This window comes from Mustela nivalis, assembly GCF_964662115.1.
Source record: "Mustela nivalis genome assembly, chromosome: 9".
Lineage (NCBI taxonomy): Eukaryota > Metazoa > Chordata > Mammalia > Carnivora > Mustelidae > Mustela > Mustela nivalis.
In genome coordinates this window covers 17465800-17487153 of record NC_139028.1, presented here as the reverse complement: position 1 = coordinate 17487153, position 21354 = coordinate 17465800, and the positions used below count along the sequence as shown (strand labels likewise).

The 21354-nt window shown below is 50.6% G+C and overlaps 1 protein-coding gene across 15 annotated transcripts in view; it reads right to left on the bottom strand.

The window, feature by feature from the left end:
* NCAM1 (neural cell adhesion molecule 1) overlaps positions 1-21354 on the bottom strand; it is a 297158-nt gene that overhangs the window by 22482 nt on the left and 253322 nt on the right. For 9 of the 15 annotated variants that reach the window (XM_082682581.1, XM_082682582.1, XM_082682584.1 and 6 more), the window contains 5 exons: positions 20762-20912; positions 20221-20405; positions 19762-19858; positions 19269-19439; positions 17461-17592 (listed from right to left, as the gene is read on the bottom strand). In XM_082682581.1, the coding sequence (XP_082538707.1) occupies positions 17461-17592; positions 19269-19439; positions 19762-19858; positions 20221-20405; positions 20762-20912 (736 nt within the window). Of the gene's footprint in view, positions 1-16284; positions 16300-17460; positions 17593-19268; positions 19440-19761; positions 19859-20220; positions 20406-20761; positions 20913-21354 lie in introns of all 15 variants that reach the window. The other 6 variants (XM_082682573.1, XM_082682580.1, XM_082682583.1 and 3 more) reach the window with 1 other exon arrangement.

The following is a 21354-nucleotide window of genomic DNA, read 5'->3' as shown; positions in this document are numbered from 1 at the left end:
CAGGGGTGGAACAACACTGCATGCTTGTGACCTGCTTTCTATGAATTAAAGTCTATTACTTAGACTCATTTAAAAACATGACAAGTTTCCAGTTGTGCTTAAATAAAGCCCAAGCTGCCAGGGGCAAGTCTCCTATAAGCATATCCTGCGTTCAGGGCTCAGCTGCCTGTGTGATAATCCTTGGCACCTTGTTTAAAGTGACAATCATTAGAGTCTTTTATTTGTGAGAAGAGAGGAAACAAATGTCTTTAGGGTTCCTCAAGAGAAAAGAGTCGAGGTCTCTATTTGCAGTACACACTCGGCTTGTGAGTCCAAGGTAGAGAAGGAAGCTGGGCTCGTACGGGATGAACTACTAGGGCTGGGATGGTTCCTCTGTAAGACACTGACTTACGTTAAGACAAGCTACATCATAAGTGGATACTAGAAGCAGGGAGGTGAGAGAAGGTCTGGTAGGGGTCCCAGTGGATATTTAATGCACTTGGGATCATGCATCTCCTACGAGGACATAACTCTATGTCTAGTTCATGGCCTCTGACAGAAACTGGGGAGAGTCTATCCAATAATCACCCTCCTGTGGGTTGTCTTGGCTTGTCTGTTGGAGGACAGGATCACAGACATGTGACCGAAAACCCAGAAAGGTCTGTCACTAAGTTTCGGACCTCATCATCCCAAAGTGTACCATTGGCCATTTGTGACAAGGCCACCGGCAAAGCCATTCAGCCCGTCCTCCTCATTCAGCTACTTCGGGAACCTCACGACGGCTGCTCATCCGCCCCTCCCTCTGAGACAAGAAGGAACCAGAGAGGTAGCACTCAAGGACAGCCCTTGCTACTCGGCCTGGGCCTGTAGCACGCACACCACCCAGAGCTCATCAGAAATGCAGATTCCGTTTTAACAAGATCCCGGGCGATCTGTGTGCACACTTAGGCCTGCGAAGCCATGGTGATGGGGACACGTGGGGGTGCGTGATGGGAGGATGCCTCATCTTAATGTCTGAGGGAGAAAGGATTTAGGAAAAATTGTGCTTGTGGCTTGTTTTCCTCGATTGGTGATGAAGGACAAAGAAAACCAAGAATTAAAAAAGATAAAAACAAGGTTTTAGGCAAAGACATGTCCTGTTTTTGTGCCACTCCCTAGCCACTGGCCTCAACTCTTCAGTGGAGGACATTTAGGAATTTGGTTTAGATAATGTCAAGGGGGGCACACTTTCCAAATTCGTTTGGACTAAGTCGCAGAAGTTTAGTAGTGGCTTATATCGTTATGAATATCCAGTGTATGAAGAACCTCAAACCCCGTGGAGGCTACGTCAGAACGGGGCAGGTCTGTGGAGAGTCACCCGTGCTGAACAAATGGAATCACGAGGCCCAGTGGAACTTTCTAATCCTAATCTCTGAAGCAGGGTGACCAACTCATCCTGGCTGGCCCGGGCAAGTCCTGCGCTCTGGAACAACTCTCAGTCCCAGGCAGACGGGGAGGGATTGTGGCCCAAACAGGGATGGGCACGGATGACGACTTCCATATTTGGAATTGCGACACTAACTCGGTGGTGGTCTATCTGCCTTAAGGAGGGAAGGAGGCAGCATCGTGGCCCTTCTGACACACTCGCCAGGCAAGGACCCAGTCCTTCCCCTAAGGCCTTTGCTTTGGGGGGAGTATCTACTTAGAAAAGGTGCTCCCTTTCATGTTTGTGGGGGTCCCTGTAAAACTAATCGCTTAGGCCTCTGCCTCACTATCCGCAGATGCAGACTAGGGGCCCTGGGCTGGGTGTTCTCCAGGGCCCACTCTCCCTCTGCCAGCGCTGTGACCTGAAGTCAGTCACTGCCTTAGGATGAACTATCCAAGAACACCTTGGTCATTTTCACAACACTGTGAAAGAGACTCAAAATAAGGATGTCCTGCCAATTTCAGGGCGATGTACCCCCAGATCACTAATTCCACATCTCTAAGGCACACGGTTGTCTTTTTTTTTTTTTTTTAAACAATGTAAAACGTTATCCTCCTAAAAGTCCTGTCTTTGAAAAGAGACCTCCCCCAGCTCTCTTCAAAGACCTCTGAGCAAAAATCTGGCCAAGGAACTTCTGCGGAAGCCAACAGCCCCAATGAAAGTAGTCAAGTCTTATCCTCAGATGTGTCTCAGAAAAAACAGAATCGGAATCACAGAGATATCACTAAAGACTCTACGGCGCGGTTAGAACACAGTTCTAACATTGACCAAAGCTGGAATGCTCTCTGTCACTATCATTTCATCGGAGTGATGACTACATCATTCTGACACATACGTTTAACTGTCTTATAGAATTGAGAGCATATCGTGTAACATTTAGGTGTTATCACTTCAAGTGCTTTAACTCTGACTTACTCCACAAACGTTTACCGAGTATCTCCCTTCTAGGTACTAGGTAGACCCTTAGGCATTGGCTTCTCAAAGGTAAACAAGACAAGGTTTTGTTTGCCAAATGAACTGTCTTATCCATCTTCAAATGTTCACCATCTGTCAGTTCTTCTAAAGATTACAAATTGGCTAAAGAAACTGCTTCCTGAGCTCTCGGCAAGAAGGCGGCTCTAGCCACGTCTGACGTCTGGCTGAGGCTGGAGAAATGGGCCTTGGCATTTGGGAGGCTCACTGCTTTACTGAACACTATCAGGAGAGGAAATTATTTAGAGGGTCCCAATGTGCGCTCTGTTCTGAAATGGCTTCTCTGATTGAAATCATTATGGGTAATTTCAGCAAAACCAATATTGTAATTATTTGTAAATGTTGGTTTGCAATTCAGCAGCAATCGGCAGGTTGCTCCAAGAAAACCCCTGGGGTTAATTACACCTTTGGAATTTAGCTTCAGCCATGAGTAAAATTCATCCCCCCCAAAATATTTTATGTAAAGACTAAAAAAACCCCAACAGCACCTTAAAAATAAACCTTGCTGATAACAAATATAAAATATTAGGCAGCCCTGGTATTCGCTTGAAGAATGTAAATCGTGTGTGCCAGAAAATAAGAAGATGCCACAGAGATGGCATACAGTCAGAAATGTTACAGGCAGGTCCTATAAATTCCCCTTAGAGATTGTAATTGAAATGTCTATTTCTGGCTTTGCAGATTGTAGGTTGTCATTTTTGTGCTATTGTGCCCTAAAATCGGAGTCGGCTTCATGCCCCTCCCCTGATCAGCACAAGCCCTGAGGTCAGAAATCTTACTGCTGGGTATCTGAGTTCCACAACACAAATTATAGCAAAGCCCAGGGTGTGTGGACAGCATTTGTGAATTTGAAAAGGAAAACAAGACTCTAGTTCTCACTGACAAATGCCCAAGTACCAAGAATTCTATTTATCTTTTGACTGAAGTGCTCAGGGAGGCCCGACCCATACTCTTTCCTCATCCACTTGGGGACGGCACAGTTTTGGGCATCTGAGTGCAAACCAGGGACGGATGCAGGGCTCCCATTGGACTCTCTCCCTTTTTCTATCAAACAGGATTGTCTGGCATCACAAATTCTGTTACTTTTGCGTATCCTAACTCCTGCTCCCTGCCCTGAACTACTTCTTGCAAGCAATTAAAAACCAATCTGAAGCATAGGGATGCCTTTTTGTTACTTGTTTAGAAAAGTGCACAGTGTATGATTTGGCTATTCAAATAGGAAGCCCATTAGGTCTTTCCAACTCAGGAACGTTGGAAATTACAAGAGGTGAGAAGTCTGGCTGGTCCTTGGCGGATGGGCAAATTACCTAAGGGAAGCAGGATGTGCAGTTGCTAGCCTAATTGTCCTTCCTGAGACCGAGCTCTCTGCCGAACAGGTGAGTCCAATGTGCCTTGGAGCCTCCAAGTCCCTGTGATGCCCCCTCTGACGGCCCACCTGGCTACTCTAGGGGTACCAAGGGGGCTGACAGTCCTAGCGAGGGGCCGACAGTGGGATGGGTTTCCATTTGTCCTAAGCCCTGGGCCCCCAAAACAGGCCTTGGGAGTCAAGTGTTCCTTTTCTCCTGAGCTCTTTCCTCTTTGTTGTTAAGAATTTGCTTGTGCTGACACGACTTAACTCTTTGCTATCCTGGTTACAGGTTCCAGGAAACACTGGGGGGCACGATGAGAGAGCACGGCTCTTACAGAAAGGACGTTTCACTCTGAGGCCACGGTCATGGGGGCATCTGGCCTACACGTCCCTTTCAAATTGGGTTCCTCGGGAATTATGGGTGTGAGTGTATGAGCTGGGGGGCAGCTGGGGGGCGGCTGGGGAGACCAACGGCAGCCTGGGGCATGAGTGAAACAGCAACAAATGAACTTCGACAGACTGAACCACAGAGGCATTGAGTCCTTCCTCGTGGGTGTCATGAAAACACCAACAGATTAATTGATCAATTATCTTTGTTTCATCAACCTAAAAAGAAAATATGACCACGAAGGTGTGGCTTGTGTCCAGGCTGAGGAAGTTAGGACCAAAATAGCCCCCAATAATGAACTCAGCTCCTGCCTCCGAGGCCGCAAGGGAGGTTGTGCACGACACTATTTTACGCACATTAGGTTACTCAGAAAGAAGCATGAGGCCCTGGGAGGTTTCAGACCTCACACTGCTACGCGCTAGGGAACTGGGCCCTTTCCAGAGCCCCCGGCCTCTGCACCTGGGATTTGGGCCAATACACGTCACTGCCTCCCCCTGCAGACCCTTCACGCTAGCTCTCTGCCACCAGTGCAGAGAATCCTTCGGAATAAAGGCAATTAGAGCAGAACCCCTGGTGACAAGTCTGGGCCGACCTGCCAGAGACCCGTGGCATTCCAGACACACAGCTGTAAAAAAAATAAAGGAGGTAGTGGAAGGGGTGGTTAGTGATGTTTTCAATCTAAGAAGGAAGAGTGGGTGTTACGGAGTTTAGTTCATCAGAATCAGCATGTCCTAGTAGGAGAGGCAGTGTCAGTAGCTAAAGAAAAGAACATCATTATGAATGGGTTGGGGGCCGGGGAACCATGCTCAGACATGCGGCACACGGACAGGGGGTGCAGGGGGCTTCTCAGCGCACACATGCTGGGGGTGGGGAGGGGGAGGAGGCCCATTTCCACAGAGTCCTCATGGCTGATGGGAGTAACTGGAGGAAGGAGGTCGGGCCGTGACCAGGCGCCAGGATATTAAAAATAAACTTTAGCACGGGTGCACCGTAGCTCGGCACAGCAAGTCCCCTCCTGGGAGACTCCCTGCTCACTATACCTTCCTCAGTGAGGCCCCTCTCACCTGAAAGCCTTACTCATGTCCAGAGAAAGGGGGTGATCGTGTTCTTAACTAAGCTTTATTTCTCTCCCCCATAAACTTTAGTTGCTCTGCTCTGCCCATTCCCTTCAATTTTATTATTAAAAGCCATTTCCTGCTGCTTTCTATTCATCTGTATAAGGAGTCCTCTGCTTGTCCCTTTGCAAATGGCCAGAGAAGTCTGTCCCACAAGGGAAATGTGCTTTGATCAGGGAGTAATCATGCTTCCAAATTCCCCTGGCACTTAAGGGATTTTTTTTTTTTTTTTTTTTTAGTACTGGCCACATTTTTACCGACACCCAAGGCCATTGCTAAGGTGCGTTTCTAGGGCAATTGCAGGAAACATCTTCAAACATTTCTTGCTTTGCTTAAAACCTCTGGAAGAGATCTCTCTTCAGAGGTGTGGGTCAGTTTCAACCTCGTTCGTGTGGTGCTTTGGTTCATCCTGAATGACAGCACTGCACGGAAATGACTACACTTGTTTTTAAGGCAGAAACTAACAGGTTTCAACTCCACATCTGCTCCTGCTTCAGATCTCAGGGGAAGATCCAGGTTTTTCCCTAGTACATTAGCCTTGGAGCCGTCACCTCAAGTCTTAAAAGAACACGGTTCCCCTCAGGGGAATAATGAAATCACAGCATTTTGGGTGAGACTTGGGAGTTTAGAAAATCATAGGCTCTGAGTATTGTCTGTCCTAAGACTCCCAGATTGGGTCGCCTCTTAAAGGCAGGTCAAAGTCCTTAGCACATCTGATACTCCCCTGTTTTGGGGACACCCTTACTTCATACAGCGTTAACACCAAACATCTTTTTGGAAATGATAGACGGCTCTGACCCAAGACCTCGTCCAGGACTCTGGTTGTAAATGGGACTCAAAAAGAGCACAGTGGCCACGCCCAGAAGGCTGACGTCTCCGGAGGTGGTCAGTATGCTGGGCTCACACACGTCGGGGTCACAAAACGATAGGACAGACCAGGAACAGAGAACATGCATGCGAGACAGCTGTGGATGGTTTTGTCCGTGTGGATATCGCCCAGACAGTTCCTCAGAGATGTGAGGCCAAACGGGGACCCCCTCGCATGCACGGGCACACTGGGCGGTTATTCGTGTTAGTCTGGCTTTCGTGATCAATGCAGCCCGTGTGTGTCTCAGGTTGTGATCTGACGTGCGAGTTTCAGTTAGAAGAGAACAGAATGCAGATGACTCCCAGGGCAGGTTTCGAATAGGTGTTTGATTTTACAGTGGGGAAGCTGTGAGCAGAGGCTTCCTTTTCTCTTTATGATAAGTGAGAAATGTTTTCACAAGGTTGTGACAGTCACAATATTAACTAATTATTTTGTCACCGCTCTGTGCTTAATTAGGCTATAATTTTATTTCCTTTGCTGTAAGGGTCAATCATGTGCTTCTCGATTACAAAGAGATCTCTAGTCATGGTAACTGCCAACTTCTAGCTGTGATTTCTTGTCCCCACTGCCCAGGGGGAGGGTCACTCTTAAACAGTGACACATCAACGATCCAAACTGCTTTAATTCCAAATTCTTAGAACTCTCGTTTCAGTTAAGTCCTCAATTTGCATGAATTTTATGAAGTGCTCTCATTGGTTTTGAGCAAACAGAACCACTGTAATGGATACATTTCTCTCTGTAGCCTTTCAGGGTTGCAAACAGATACATTTCACATTTTCACAGACATGACTCATTTTAGAGCAACTGTGGTTTTTCAGGACTACTGGATAAAGTTAAACAACAATGTTGCAAAGGCAATTTGCAAAACTGCTTTCTGGGAAATAATTTTTACGAACTACTGGGTAAAAATTCAAGTTGGCCCACTGCCCCGGGGCAAACGTGGTTTCACTATAGATGGCAGTTTGCAGGGCCGAGTTTCTCCAAGTGAAAGGTTAAACCAAAGGCTGTCCCAGTATCAAATCGTCATGTCAAGGCTGCAAAGAATGATGAATTCTAGAGGGCAACTGAGAACGAGAGCAAATCTCTCAAATGGCTTCTCTCGGGAAATCGGAGACAGGAAGAAACGAGTGGGCTCTAGGTGCCAGGCTGTGGTCCCAGGTGTAGTTCCCTAATCAGAACAAAGAGTTTTACCTTCTGTTCACCAGCGCGGACGACATCATCAGCATCATGCAAGCCACATGACAAAGTCACATGATACGCACGCACATGATTGGTTGAAAGGAAAGTGGAGGAGGTCACATGGAAAATACAAAAAAATTAAAAACTGATGTAAACAATGGGCAGGGAAAAAAAATCAACAACAAAATCACAGACTAAATAAAAGGAGAAATCAAATTAAATTAGCAGCATATATAGGAAACATTGGGAGGACAAACTGCCCGGAAATAGGAGGATAATAAATCGATAAGGGCATTTGGTTAACGACACCAATAAGCATTAGATACAGTTGCAACACTGCATATTAATACATCAAGGAGGGCGTACGCTTGTTTGGAAATAGGGAGGTGGTTCTTTCAGGACCCGGAGGTCAAAGTCAATCCAGGAGACTGCTGAAGGAAAAGAAAAAAAAGCAAGTTATTATTCACAGAGTCCAGAAATGTCTCGGCATCCTTGGGAAACAAGGGCGATGAGAGAGAACATGGGTCATGCAGGAAAAGTCCCAAGACTGTGTGCCCTGAAGGTACAAAATATTGTATTAAATGGAGAAAAGCCATTTCCTGTTTCCCGTGATGCATGCGGAGAGGGGGATGGGCTGAATAAGATCTGGGGGACGCAGGCCAGAGAATGCAGTCCTGGAGGTCCTTTCTCACTCCCCTGTTCATCGACCCACATTATCCCAGAGCCCCCAGTGAGATACCCGAACTGAGCCACCTACAAAGGCGGAAGCCAGTGCAGAAGGGAACAGGTTTCCTTCTGGTGGCTGAGATGATGGCTCTGTTGACATCTGGCAATGAAACTGAACCCCTGGCCTCGTAAGCTAACACTCTGATGCTGAACAAGGGCCTGGACATTTGGACAATCTGGGTACAGTTATTTCTCCAGACTTTTGGCTGCACCAATAAGATATGGATTTGACCTTGACAATGAAAAAAAAAAAAAAGGTTTTCTTGTTTGACTTGCTCTACATTCCTTTTTGTCTTATATTGTATTTACGGTCTAATTCGTTACTGAATAACCTGCCTCGTCAAAAGGCATTTTGGGTTTCCTGCCCTAGATCAAGGGGAAGTTCAGGCTTTGGCTGGTTGAAGCCAAAGAGGGCAAAGAGGGGAGGTGGAGGTACCTTTCTGTTCAAAAGACACCACTGTTTAGAAATACTGCAGGAGAAATCGTTTAGCCCAGTCACACATCCCTTGCCACTGCGCTGATAGAACCTGTCCGCCCTATTGTTCCATACCACACAGGCTCTGGAACATTCCAACCAACAGTGCCCCGCTGGAATTATATGCAACTGATCGGTTTCTCTTTTGGTCTTATCTAGGGTACCTTCATTCATTCATGAATTCATGATTATAAAAGGATTAACACACACACATGGGCAAAAATAACAGACATTTTTTTCAGCTCTACTGACTGGCTGATGACCACTACCTTCCTCTTTATGATTACGCTCATGGTAAATACAAGCCGCTGCCCAATTGTGACTGTCTTTCCTCATATCCCAGGATCCACTGGGACCTATAATTTTGGTCAGTAGTCAAGTGGTGCCCAAAACAAACAAACAAACAAACAAAAACAAACTTTCTTCTCTTTTGATGTCACTACTGAGTATCTGATCCATGGACAGAAATGTGTGATGTTTAAAAATTAAACATATGTCAGGGAGGAACATCTCATTCCTCCTTAAGGAAAAATCTGGATTCTAGATGTCAGGGAGGACCAGTCAACCATGGGACACATGAATATGACGCGAGCCATGCGAGTGTTCTGTAGCCTTCTCCTGCCTCGCACACACACCGCCCCAAGCTGGAAGGGACAGGAGCATGGCTGTTTGAAGAAGAAAGGGTTAATTGCATTCCTTTCCCAAACACAGAACAAAACCAAACCAAATCAAACCAAAACCACAAACTCATCCTCTTGAGTGAAACCCATGCGAGCACAGCTCATTGTCACCCGCTCAGCTCTGCTGACAAAATGAAACCTCAAAAAGCGTCAGGAATTAAAATTCATTGCAGCACACACACACACAGAGAACACCAAGAAAGCAGACCCTCAGCTATGTTCTGCAGTAGAAAAAAGAACCATTTCCTGCAACACGCACAACCAGGAAACTCTTTTCTTCTCTGTTCAATTATGTACCCGAAACCTTGGCCCAGGGAGCAGAGTGGGAGCTGTATTTCTGATACCGGCTTTCTGCCTTCTCCCACAGACTACTGCTCGATGGACGCGTGTCAGTTTTTTTCTGTGCACTTACAAATATTATAAAACCTAAACCCCCACATGGCTATGAACACCACTGTACACACACACACACACACACACACACACACACACACGTCCGTGCAAGCGGGGGCTCCTGTTGACTTGGGACTTGAGGCCTAACCCACAAGCTCACCTCATTAGAGCCTCATAAAGGCCAGCTTGGAACGGGTCACCATTGCAATGAAGTGTGATGTTTTCCACAAGTCGGGCCCTGACTCTACCCTCTGCAGATGAATTCCAGAACTCGGATCTGGGCTCTCAGCACACAGTCTTGGGCGGGCCCAGCTCTGCTTTCAGGGGCCGCCATTTTCCTAGCGCTGAGGAGGAGGGCTGTGAGGAGGCCTCTCCCTCCTGGGGCGCTCTGTGCACTCCTCATGCCCCCTTGGCCCTGCTGCGAGGCCCCACAAAGCAGGGCAAGCTGTCCAGAAGGAGCAGCGACTTCCCTCCCTGACGCACCCCCCACCTCTCTGGAAGCAGCGTTCCCTCGGCTCCTTCCCTCGTCCACAGACTTGGCTACTTGTGCGTGTGTGCACGCTGGAGAGGGGACACACAACAAAAGCTGGGAGGAGGTGCTTTTCTTTTGTCTCCTTAGTGTTTCTCTAATCCTATTCTCTTTTTTCACATGAAGGGAAATTTGGAAAATTCTCTTCATGCAGAATATTCTTCAAATAATCATCCCAGCCCTTCTGGTGGCGCTGGGTCTATTCTCCTAACCACGCAGGCAGCATGCTTAGGAAACCACACCAGGAAAGAGCCTCATGCATTCACAACGGTTACTTTCAATACAAGGGACAACGATGGGCAGCACTGTGACCCGGAAGTCAGCTCTGCGACAAGCAGCAATCTGGCCAAGGGCCACCATAACTCTGTACTCACTAGCCGGTTCTGCGGTTGTGAGGGCAGGAAGAGGCCAGGTTGCTATGGAAACACGAAAGGCAGACAGGCCATGGAAAGGTGAAGGAGAGAATGGAGATATAAATTATAGTCATAAGTAAATACAGGAACGTGTTTATACAAGGGTGCATATGTGTGCATACAGAGAGATATATATAGAAATAGATATACACATAAAGAAGGAAGAGATAGTGAAGGGAATATTCTCTCACCGCCTCTTCCCCCGATTTAGCAATAGAAGTATGGATATTTTAAGAAAATTATCAGAGATGTTGCTGACAAGTTACTCTCATTCGGCAAGAAATAACATAACCCTCATTTACTCTCACCACAAATTCCAGCTACTACATGCTGGGCGCTGTGTTTTGTGTTTTTCATACTGAGTCTTTCATTTCCACAGACACCTACAAGAGAAGGAGAATCTGCCCTTCACTGGAGAGATGACTCTGTGGCCACGATGCTGGACACAGGAGTGGACACGGGATTTGAACCCACGGCTATCTCTGGTTCCTGAGCCTGGATGCTTGCTGCTAGAGCTATGGCCTGGAAAGCACCACGTGGGCGTGGTGGGCCTGTTGCTAAAGCCACACAGATGCGATAGGGGCTCCTGGCTCAGGGCTGGAGCCCCCTCCCGAGGTTGTGGGCCTGGTGGGCGGCACCACCCTGTGGCCCCCTGAGCGCCTGCTGGCCTCGGGCAGCTGCCACCTCCCTTTGCTCCCCTCCCCTCCCCGAGAGCTGGGTTCCAAACTCCACACCGTTGCAGGCACAGCGCTCTCTCCTGAGTCCCCAGGGGAACAGAAGGACAGGGCAACCAAATGGAACAAGATGGTAAAGGAGAGAGGCTCAGTGAGGAATGACGAGGCCAGAGTCACTGCCAGGCTTAGTGGTTCTGCTTTGGGGTGGGCAGACGCAGCTTGATACGTGCTGGAATGTTCTCTTACAGGGGTGGGTAGTGGGGAGGAGGGCGATTACTCATCCTATTTTATGGACGAGAATGACAAGGCCCACTTGGGAAGGGTTAATAATTTGCCGAGGCGCCTACCGCCAGGCACATCTGTAAGCAGACGCTGTTTATTTTCCTGCAAATATTTACGAGACAAGTATGCGTTTATGGAGAAAGCAAGAGCTACAGGCCTCACTATCTAATTTCGATGTCTGAATCCAACTGTGCCAATTAAAATGAAGGGTGGAAACACAACACCCCAAAGCATTTCTTATGACCCTGCAGAAGAGATATTTTTCTTGGCAAATTCCTTCAGTTTCTTCAAATGTCAGCTTGGGTCCAGCCCATGGAGAGTCCTGAGGACAGGGCCGGGCTGGGCCGCGCCAGCCCTGGGCAGCCCGACTGTGCGATTTTCTGTCCAGAGCCATGCCTGTCACTTGCCTCCTCCTCGGGGGGAGCGAGGCCTCCCATGAATCTGGGAGGCCCCGTGCCTATTTCTCTTCTCATTTGCTTCTCTAAAACCCGGCCCTGCTTTCTGCCAACACAGTTGAATTATCACCTGGTGAAGGAGATAACATTACGCAGACCCACCACGGCTGGTGGAAAGCAACCTGCAGAGAGACGGATGAAGAAAATGATACTCACTATCTGGAGGAGACAATGGAACAGGGGTGGAAGAGCTAGCGGGAGCCACTGAGGAAAGAAAAATGAAAGTGAAAAAAAAGGGAAAAAAGCTCATTGAAGCACATAGACACTGAATGAAAAAATAGAAGAGCCGCTCCGGGGGTGTCCGCGGCCGGAGCTGAAGCAGGGACAGTGAGGAGGAAGAACGCCATGTGTGAGGGCAGGGGGCTTGCGGACCCGCAGGGAGCTGGGTTCTCTGGCTTCAAGCTGGGGGCCAGTGTGCCTGCCAAGCCCCGAGTTCAGGTCAGGGACTGGGCTGGGAGCAGCTGCAGAGACCTCCAACTCTGCCTGAAACAAACAGCCAACTGGGCAGGACCAGCCGCCTCCACGGGATCCGATGTCAGGAGGACAGGGAACCTGGACCCCCAGGGGAGGCAGACGTGGGAAAAAGGAGGCTTTGGCTCTTCATGTGATAGATCTCTGCATGTGCTTCTTGACAGGCACATGTCTACACTCTGGGCACATACTTAGAACAAAGCCTGTGTGCCTCATTCTAATCTCAAGGTCCCAGAGAAACACAAATGACCGTTCCACTTGACGTTCACTGCTGGGTGACGTCAGGACCACTGGGCATCCAGATGATACTGTAACTGCTGCTGCCGTCCCAAACCCTACAGAAGGTGATTCTCTGGGGGCAGCCGTGAGCGTGGAGACCCCTGCAAATAATGCTGAGTGTTGGTCTTGCTCTCTCGGAAGAAGGGATCGCTGAAGAGACTGGGACTAAATAAAGTAACGCTAACCCAACTTTCCACTCGGAGGGCTGTTAGAAATGGCACATCTGAGGCATTCTGGACACTGAATAGATCTTTAGTTTTTCACTGTCAGTTATTCAGAGGTTGTCCCATCAATAATCACAAAACAAAGTCTCCTTTGAGAGCGAGATGAACATTGGAAGAACGTCACTGTTATCTCCACCATTGCCTTGGCACACTCATAGTTTGGTCTTCCGTCTCTCTTCCAGATGAAGCATATGGGGCAAGGTGCTCGCTGAAGTCACTCTGAGCTCGCTGGGATGTGATGGGCTGGTTCATTCAGGGGAAAGCGTATCTCTCTCTCGCTCCTTTCTCTTGTACTTTTCTTGGCTTGAATCGTTTGCATCACTGTCCATATTATTCTGGCAAATTTATGTGTTTTAAATACAATATATTAGAACGTATTTAATTTATACTTGCAACATGCCATCTGGGGGCAAAATGTGAAAACAAAAAAATCTCAAGGTGCCTCCTTTGAAAAGCAGACAACTCCTTCATGATCTTTATCCCCTGCAAGAAGTTGTCTATTTTGCTTCATGGTTCAGAAGCGAATCAGGAGATGACATTCGGGCAACAAAATGAAGGTGTGTGGCTCGGTCATGGAGGAAAGGGTGCGTAACTGATGGCCACATTATGTCTTCAGGGCCTCAGCGGCTCTGATAGGGAAGCAGCCCCTCCTAGAGCAGACAGAGTCCGAGAGCTTTCCACCTAAAAGCTTCATGACAACACGCAGACATCCGGCCTAAAAATACATGAGCCAAGGACATTTTCCCAGGCTGGAGTTCTGGTTGTTTGTTTGGAGTCACTGCTCCCGTGTGACCTTCACACACACACGAGCCGTGCACAAAGGAATCTTCAAACAGGTGAGCCCGGCTCTCTGACCCGGTAGCTCAGAGCCCGACTCTTTGAAGTATTTGCAGCATTGGCTAGTTTCGCCCGCTCACCCCTTTGACATGGTCATGCCCCTGCATGTGGGTAAGTCTATTAAGAAACCAAGAAAGCAACCCCATTACTGGCACACAAGGAACTTGGAGTGATAAGCTAATGCAAAATCTACCAGCTCTCACCTATTGCCCCCTAACTGGGGTAGGGGTGGGGAGTAGGAGGGTCAAGGGTTGGGGGTAAGGGAGCCTGGCAGCGATGACTCTCTGTTCAGTATGACAGCTTATTGAGCCCGTACCTTCTCCCCCTTGGGGTGAGGGTGCCCTTAGGGCCCAACTCCAACGTCATGGGATCAGGCATGCATCAGCACCCCAACATCACAGGAGGGGGAAAGCAAGGTCAGCGGGCGAGACGAGCCAGTGTCAGAGACCGGCCTGGGCTCAGTGTAAGCATGCAGCTAAACGGATGGCTGACTTTATTTACCTAATTTCGGACAACCCTTGTGCCTTCTGAGGAATGGGAGTGAGAGCTCAGAGAAGTTCCGCCTGAAACGTGCCCTCCCTTCCCAGTAGCAGTGAGTGTGGGCATGGCGGTGTCCGACGCGAGAGCCTTTCCTCACTGTATCCTTCTTCAGGAGGAGTCTAGCCACCCCCTGGGCTAGGCCCTCACTTCAGCCCCTCTATGCAGGTCATGGGGGTACAGGAAAGACCATCACAAGCAACTTCCATGAGCATATGAGTACGTGTGTGCTGGCTTTTAATCCGCTCAAGTTCTTGACAAAGGCAGTCAAATGTAAGGCTCTGCCATGACTCTCTTTCCTTAGCAGTTTGATTGCTTAGGCCATAACTTCATTAGATGGTCAAGAAAATGCTTTGCACGCCACTAGTGATGCATGCTCCTGTGCCATTTGTGGCCTACTAGGAATGGGCCGCTGACCACTCACTCCGATTTCCAGAGGGGTTCTTGGAATCTTGGTACACATAACAACAAGGTCTGGAGTTCTCTCTTTTTTAAAATTAAACATTGACTTTTAAAGCATCTGCTTAAGAAATTCTCACCTTTCTAGGGGCTGAACTGACAATGAGTGAAAACCACGGATGGGCTTTGACGTCTAAAGACCACTCACTCTGATTCAGTACTCGGCCCCCAGGGGCTGGTAAGAAACTCTGAAGGAAGCCTCATCTCGGCCTTGCTCTCCGCCATGTAACTAAGCCGCCGTTCCTTCACTGATCAAATCCAGAAGCAGGGACACCGAAGCTCCAATTAGGGATCCAGGAGGCAGGGGCTGTCAGGGTCCGAGTGGCCGCCCAGAGCAGACAGCTGTCAGTCTTGACCTGACAACGCCAATCCAGTCCCCAATCCTGACTCCTTCCAGAACCGGTTCATTCAGGAACCAAGTCTGCTGAGATCATGGATTTTGCGCTCACTCAAAATCTCAGAACGCCTACACTGAGCTACTTAGTTTCTGCTGTTGCTGCAATATTTCTGAATAAATTTTAAAAAGATAAGCTTCCCTGAGTGCCTTTCAGGAGCTAGGAGCTTTTTATGAGAAGAGTGTGCAGTTTTCTGAATACCTTTCCTTCTGAGTCTCTCTGGGTAATGCTCCCCTTCACTATTTGCTCAGCCCAGGAAGTGAGAGGCAGAGCTCGGTGGCAGTGACCCTTGGGGACATCTTGCTGGGCAGGTCAGACCCTTTTGTGCCCCGTGGAACAGCGCGCTGGCCTCCTATAACCCTTGCTCCTTATACTTTTAATTTCCAGCTTACGCTTCCACCCCATGGAGAATCCCCCTATGCTTCCGCTCAACGGTGAGGTTACTGAGTGGCCGGTCAGTCTTTCCCGAACAGGGACATGCATGTTGCCAGAACCTAGTGCGGAAGAACAGAACCGTCTGAAAGTGTGGGTTTAAGCGCCCAGTGTCTGCAGGACGCACCTGTGACCCGGAGCCAGAGCCCACGCTATTCTCTACAACTGCAGCTGCCACTCGGGCCTCCCGGAGCCCTCCAGCCACCACAGGCAGAAAACGGAAGGGGCTCTGTGCTCAATTCTCTCATCTCCTAAAAGCAAATGGGAAAATCCTTTCAGCTGCTTTTTCCCAGAAGGGATTCTGAATCCCTGGTGAGGCGGTGGTCACGTTTCCAGAGTCCAGGCAGAAGGTGAGAGGGTGCCGCCGTGTGTGACTCGGAGACCCCCTGCAGACTCCCACTGTGCTTGGCCAGGCGCGCGTCCCCATCACCACGGGGTAATCGTCACACACAGAAATTAATAAAGAAACACAACTTCAAAGGACACAAAAGTCGCATGCTCTAGAACAGGGCGCGTGTTAGCCTCTGGGAGTAGAACCTACAGACATTGACGAGAGCACAGCTAGACTAAGGTCAGTGTGGTTAGGGCCCGGACGGCATCATCTACTTCAGCCTAGGGGACGAAAGAGGGACCAAAACTAAATTAAGAACTAGAACTAGCGGATGTTAACACCATTGGAACAGATAAGGGGGTAAGAAGAGGCACTTACGTGGAAGAGAGCCGTCTGCATTTCCCATGGACGAAACACAGACGAAAAGAAAAGACAAGAGACAGACCCAAGGGGGAGAAAAAAAAAAGATGGAAAAGAAATGAATAGAGTCTGCGAAGCACACGGAGCTGGAACTCAAATCATCAAGTTACGTCAAATCCAGAAAGAAGCAATTCCTGTGGAAGGAAGACGAGGCAGGCCTCCTGTTTCTGGAAGAGGTGGGAGGTTGCCTTGCAGGCCTCTGGCTTCGAAGACAAGGAAGCGAGGGACTGCCCTGCCTGCTTGATAAGCCCGGCAATGAGAGAGGACCCAGGGAGCAGGGACCCAGGGAGCTCTGCACCGCTCGAGGAGTCTGGGTCTGTCGTACCTGCTCCCGCTGGACGGGTGCCCGGTCCTTCCAGGGCAGCAGCCTGGTGGGTCTGCAGAGGGGGTCCCCGGAGCAGGGCTGGCCCAGGGCAGTCGGTGGGACAGGAGGGAAAGCAGGGCAGGTGTGGTGTAAGGAAAGAGGGAGCGATGGAGGAAAGCAGACGCCATCCCGAGTGGAACAGGAAGAAGCGCTTCTCTCACAAGAGGCCAAAAGGGAGGGAGACCCTGATGCGTGCTCGTGGTGGGAGGGAGGAGGAGTGGGACGCAGAGGCCTCAGCCCTCCTTCCCCTTTCGCATTGCTGGGGGGGGGGGGTCTCGCTACTGCACGCACATCCCATAGCGGTCTCCTCTTTTCTGTGATGTAATCTCTCTGCTGCACCAAAAATCCCACGACTAATTACACGACCATCATCGTCTTTTCCCTCTTCCTTCAAGTCACAGGGTGCTTTAGGGCCTTTGTGACCTGCATCAAAAAGCAAAATCTGCCAGATCCCTTCACAACACGCCGCCGCATCCCTGGCCTGGTCCCCTTCAGGAGGCGCCAGTGATTTCCTCCCTGGCTGCGATGCTAACAAGCGGGACCAGCTACTGCGACAGCCTCACCAAGCTCTTTGGGAAAAGACTGCATAAAAGGGGCTGGGGACCAGCCGGCACTGAGGGCCAGGGGGCTAGGAGGTGAGCCCTCCCTGAGCATAGCCATCTGAAGCACAAACAGCTGGATCCGAACAGAGGATGGGGCAGTTCGGGGTCCCCTCCGCCCCCCAGAAGACAGTGGGTCTGGGGAAGAGGCCAGGCGCTGCGTGTACTTACGGACTGGCTGCGTCTTGAACTCGGAGGCTGTGCTGATCTCACCCAGACCCTTGCCGTTGAGGGCCGCCAGCCGCACAGCGTACGTGGTCTCAGGCTTCAGGCCCACGATGGTGACGATACCTTCCATGTTGGCTGTTGTGAGAAGAGGAGAAGGATCACCAAGGAGGGAAAGCCTATCGGCGTAGTTGCTGTGGAATACAACGCGGCGGGTCCTCGGACACTTCCACCTGCTGTCGCCACGTGATCCAGCAACTGCTCGTCTGGGGATACACACAAAAGCTTTGAAAACACGACCTGGACCGGATACCTGGTGCCCACGTTCACTGGAGCATGGCTCATAATCTCCAAAAAGTGGAAATGACTGCCCTGTCCATCCGTGGGGGTGACTGGGTGCCCAGAATAGGCTGTGGACTTAAAGGAGAATCAGTCAGCCTTAACAAGGAAGGGAGCTCTGACACGGGCTACAGTGTAGATGAACCCCGAGGACGTCAGCTAAGTGAAATCAGCCAGACACAAGAGGACGACGATGGTATGATCCGCTCATACACGTCCTGGGGATAGTCAGCTACCCAGAGACGGGAAGTAGAATGGCTGTTGCCGGGGCCAGCAAGAGGTGGGACGGGGAGTTCGTGTTGAACGGGTGCTGAGTTCAGGATCACCAGAAAGTTCTGGAGATGGATGGTGGTAACGGCTGCACAGTAATGTGAATGTACTTAATGCCGTGTGTACTGTGTACTGAAACTGTGCACTGAGAAGTGGCCAAAATGGTCAATTTCAGATTCTACGTATTTTGCTACAACAAAAATAAAACTAGAAAGTTCATCATACTTGAATTTAAAAATATAAACATTTTTTATTTCATCCAGCTGTAGCCATGACAAAAAGGAAAAAAAAAAAAAGCCAGTTGGACAGATTGAACCATGGGACCAACTCGCCATGAATGTGGTGTGAGTTTTCAGAGGAAGTTAGGGAGGTAAAGAGGTTGTCTTCTTCTGGCTCCAATCCTGACTCACAGAAATTCCTCCCAGGTCCCGTCCCCCCAAACTGAAAACAATGATGAAAGCGTCCTGGTGAAACAAATTCTCAGTAAAACCGGGTTGGGAGGGGGCTGCTCCATCACCACAGACAGGACCAGAATTAAGACTTTCTACAGAAACAAAGCAAGCTTCACAGACCTGGTTAAACCCCAAATGGAGAGTCAGACACAGTTATACACTCAGTCCTTGGGGCAAAATGGTCTGGGCTCAGAATCTTCAAACTGCAGGCATCCAAGGGTCACCTTCTGAACTTCAGGTTTGGAAATATATTGCAGCATGGATTTAAGAGCAGACTTTACTCTCGGGCTGTTCGTTATTTGGTCAACACTGTAAGTACGTGACAGTCCCTGAGTCCACCAGGGAGGACAGAGGGTGGGAGATGGCAGAGAACCCGCAGCGCTGGACCCCCAAAGGTGCAGGGCAGGGGTGGCCGGACTCCTCTGGGTGTGCCCAGCACCTAAGCAGGGCTTCTGCTTGGAGCGTGCTTGACACCGCCTCGCCCACCTTGGCATGGCCCCGGGAAGCAGGTCCTCGGGTACCAGGGCACAGAAGGCCAACAATTCTAGAGGAGATGCGAGCGCGCCCTAATTCTCGAGGGACGGGGATGGGCTGCGGCCCAGGAGATGAACGGCTGGCAGGGCTTGGCCTGTGGTACCCTCAGCAGCAGACAGCGGTGTGCTACGCCACCCCCATGGGCTGTCAGGGTGCAGTGTCTGCCCAACACCGAGCAGCCCATCCTCCTAAAGGGAGTGCCCGCTCTCCCCCGCTTACCTTCTTTGGCATCATACCACTTGAAATGCCACACTTCCTCGCCCACGGCTCTCCACTCCGCCTTGTATTTGAGGATGGGCACCCCACCGGTGGCCTCGGGCTCGTCAAACTGCACCTGTGCTGTGCTAGAGTATGGCTCCACCTGGTCGATGGACGGCGAAGATGGGGTGTCTGCGGGGAGGGCACAGATGGAGACCCTGGTGAGCCCCACCAGGTCCGGTACAGCACTCTCAGCCACAAGGCAAGGCTCTCGTTTCTTGGGATTCTTATCACCTAGATCCTGTCGCCCAGCCCACCTCACCATATGATTGTCTCCCCGAAGGTCCTGTGCCCACACCCTCCAGGCTCCACAGGCTCCCTGCTTCCTGACCCTCTCTCTCTGTCTTTGCCCCCCCCCCACCCCGGTCCTCTCTTCTTTCACTCTCCTGGTGTCACCGAAGGGCATGGACCAGGCCAGCAAGGGGAAGGGTAGTGCAGCCATGAGGGGGCTCACCTGCTTGGACAAGGATGAACTCCAAAGACTCCTGTCCAATGCGGTTCACTGCTGTACAGTTGTAATTTCCGAAATCGTTTTCGGAGTCTGGGGTCACCTTTGGAAAGAAGGAACTCGTGGGTTCTGAGTGTCCCAAGCAATGGCCACCAACTCAGATCTTTATTTATTGGACGAATAAGAAAAGAACCAGGAAAGCATGAACCATGAGCTCCAGCCCAGCCTGAAGCCAGAGAGAACTGCCACGGGGCCAGGGAGAAGAGGCACTCTTGGCCTCCCGGGCCAGAACCTGGCCCCAGGGAGAGAAAAGGGGCAGGGCTGAGGCTCAGTTTCTTCTGTAGCCGATGGCTCCCCTGGTCACGATGCCAGAGAAGCAAGCGAGAAGATGTTAGCTGCATAGAGGAGCCTATCCGGAGTCGGACGGTCCGTTCTCCCCACTCTCCTGACCCCGCCCCGACTCACCTCCAGATAACTGGCGGAAGGGGTGTTGTAGATCTTGATATTGCTGTAGTTGGAGCTCGGCAGCAGCTGACCGTCTCGAAACCACGAGATGGTGGCACTGGGGTAGGCAAATACCTCGCATGTGATGTTCACCTGGTTCCCCTCCCACGTGTACACGGCCACGGGGCCCTGCAGCTTGGGGGCATCTGCAAGGAACCACAATGCCTATCAGGAAGACCACGACTACATAGGAGCCCCGCACGCCCCGTCTCCCAGCCCCTGGAGGGCGGGTGCACCCCAAACAGAGCCAGCGCTGGGATGTAGTGAAGGTCAGGCTGGTTCAGCGGTCCTATGAGCTGCGTGGGAGGACAGAAGGGCTCGTGAGCTTGGGACAGTGTCAGGGGATGACTTGGGGACAGAGCTCTGGAATGGCTCAGGCAACTGCCACCGGAGTGTGAGCAGAGCCAGGGGGATGCAGCTCGGGTCCTGGCTGCCGTTGTCCCCTTTCTCAGCCCGACCCTGCACAGACCCCTCCCCTCATCCTTCCACAGCTGCGGCTCACACTGCACTTCCAGGTACATGGACTGGGAGTCCTGGCCGATGGTGTTGCTGGCCGTGCAGACGTACTCTCCCGCGTCCGTGTACTGGATGCTCTTCAGGGTCAGGGACGACACGCGGGCGTGGCTGTGCACCACCAAGTGCCCGTCCTGAGTCTGCCGGGAGGGAAGAGAGTGCGTGAGAGCCCACGGCGGCGCAGGGGGAGGAGACCGGGCCACCTCTTGTCTGGGACCAGTCTCACCTTCTCTCCCCAAGCTGTGCCCGTGTCTCTTACTTACGGTCCCAGCTAGTGTGGGAGGCTCTGGAGAGCGCCACGGGAACTCGAGTGCATCCAAAATAGAAAATGGGACCCAGTTCATGGGAAGCAGCCTAGACTCTGTGCCAAGATTGGTTCGGGGCAAGGACAAGCAAGGTTCCCCAAGACGACTTTGTTTGGCACATCTAAGATGGAAGCAAAAGCCCTGGCCAGTGGATGGTCCAGCAGCAACAGCTCTGCGTCCTGAGACTCTGGGAAACCTGCGCCCTGTGCTTTCCTTCCAGGCGTCTGCCCATCTGGCAGCTCCATGGTGCACGCATGCATAATGGGAAATCAGAGTG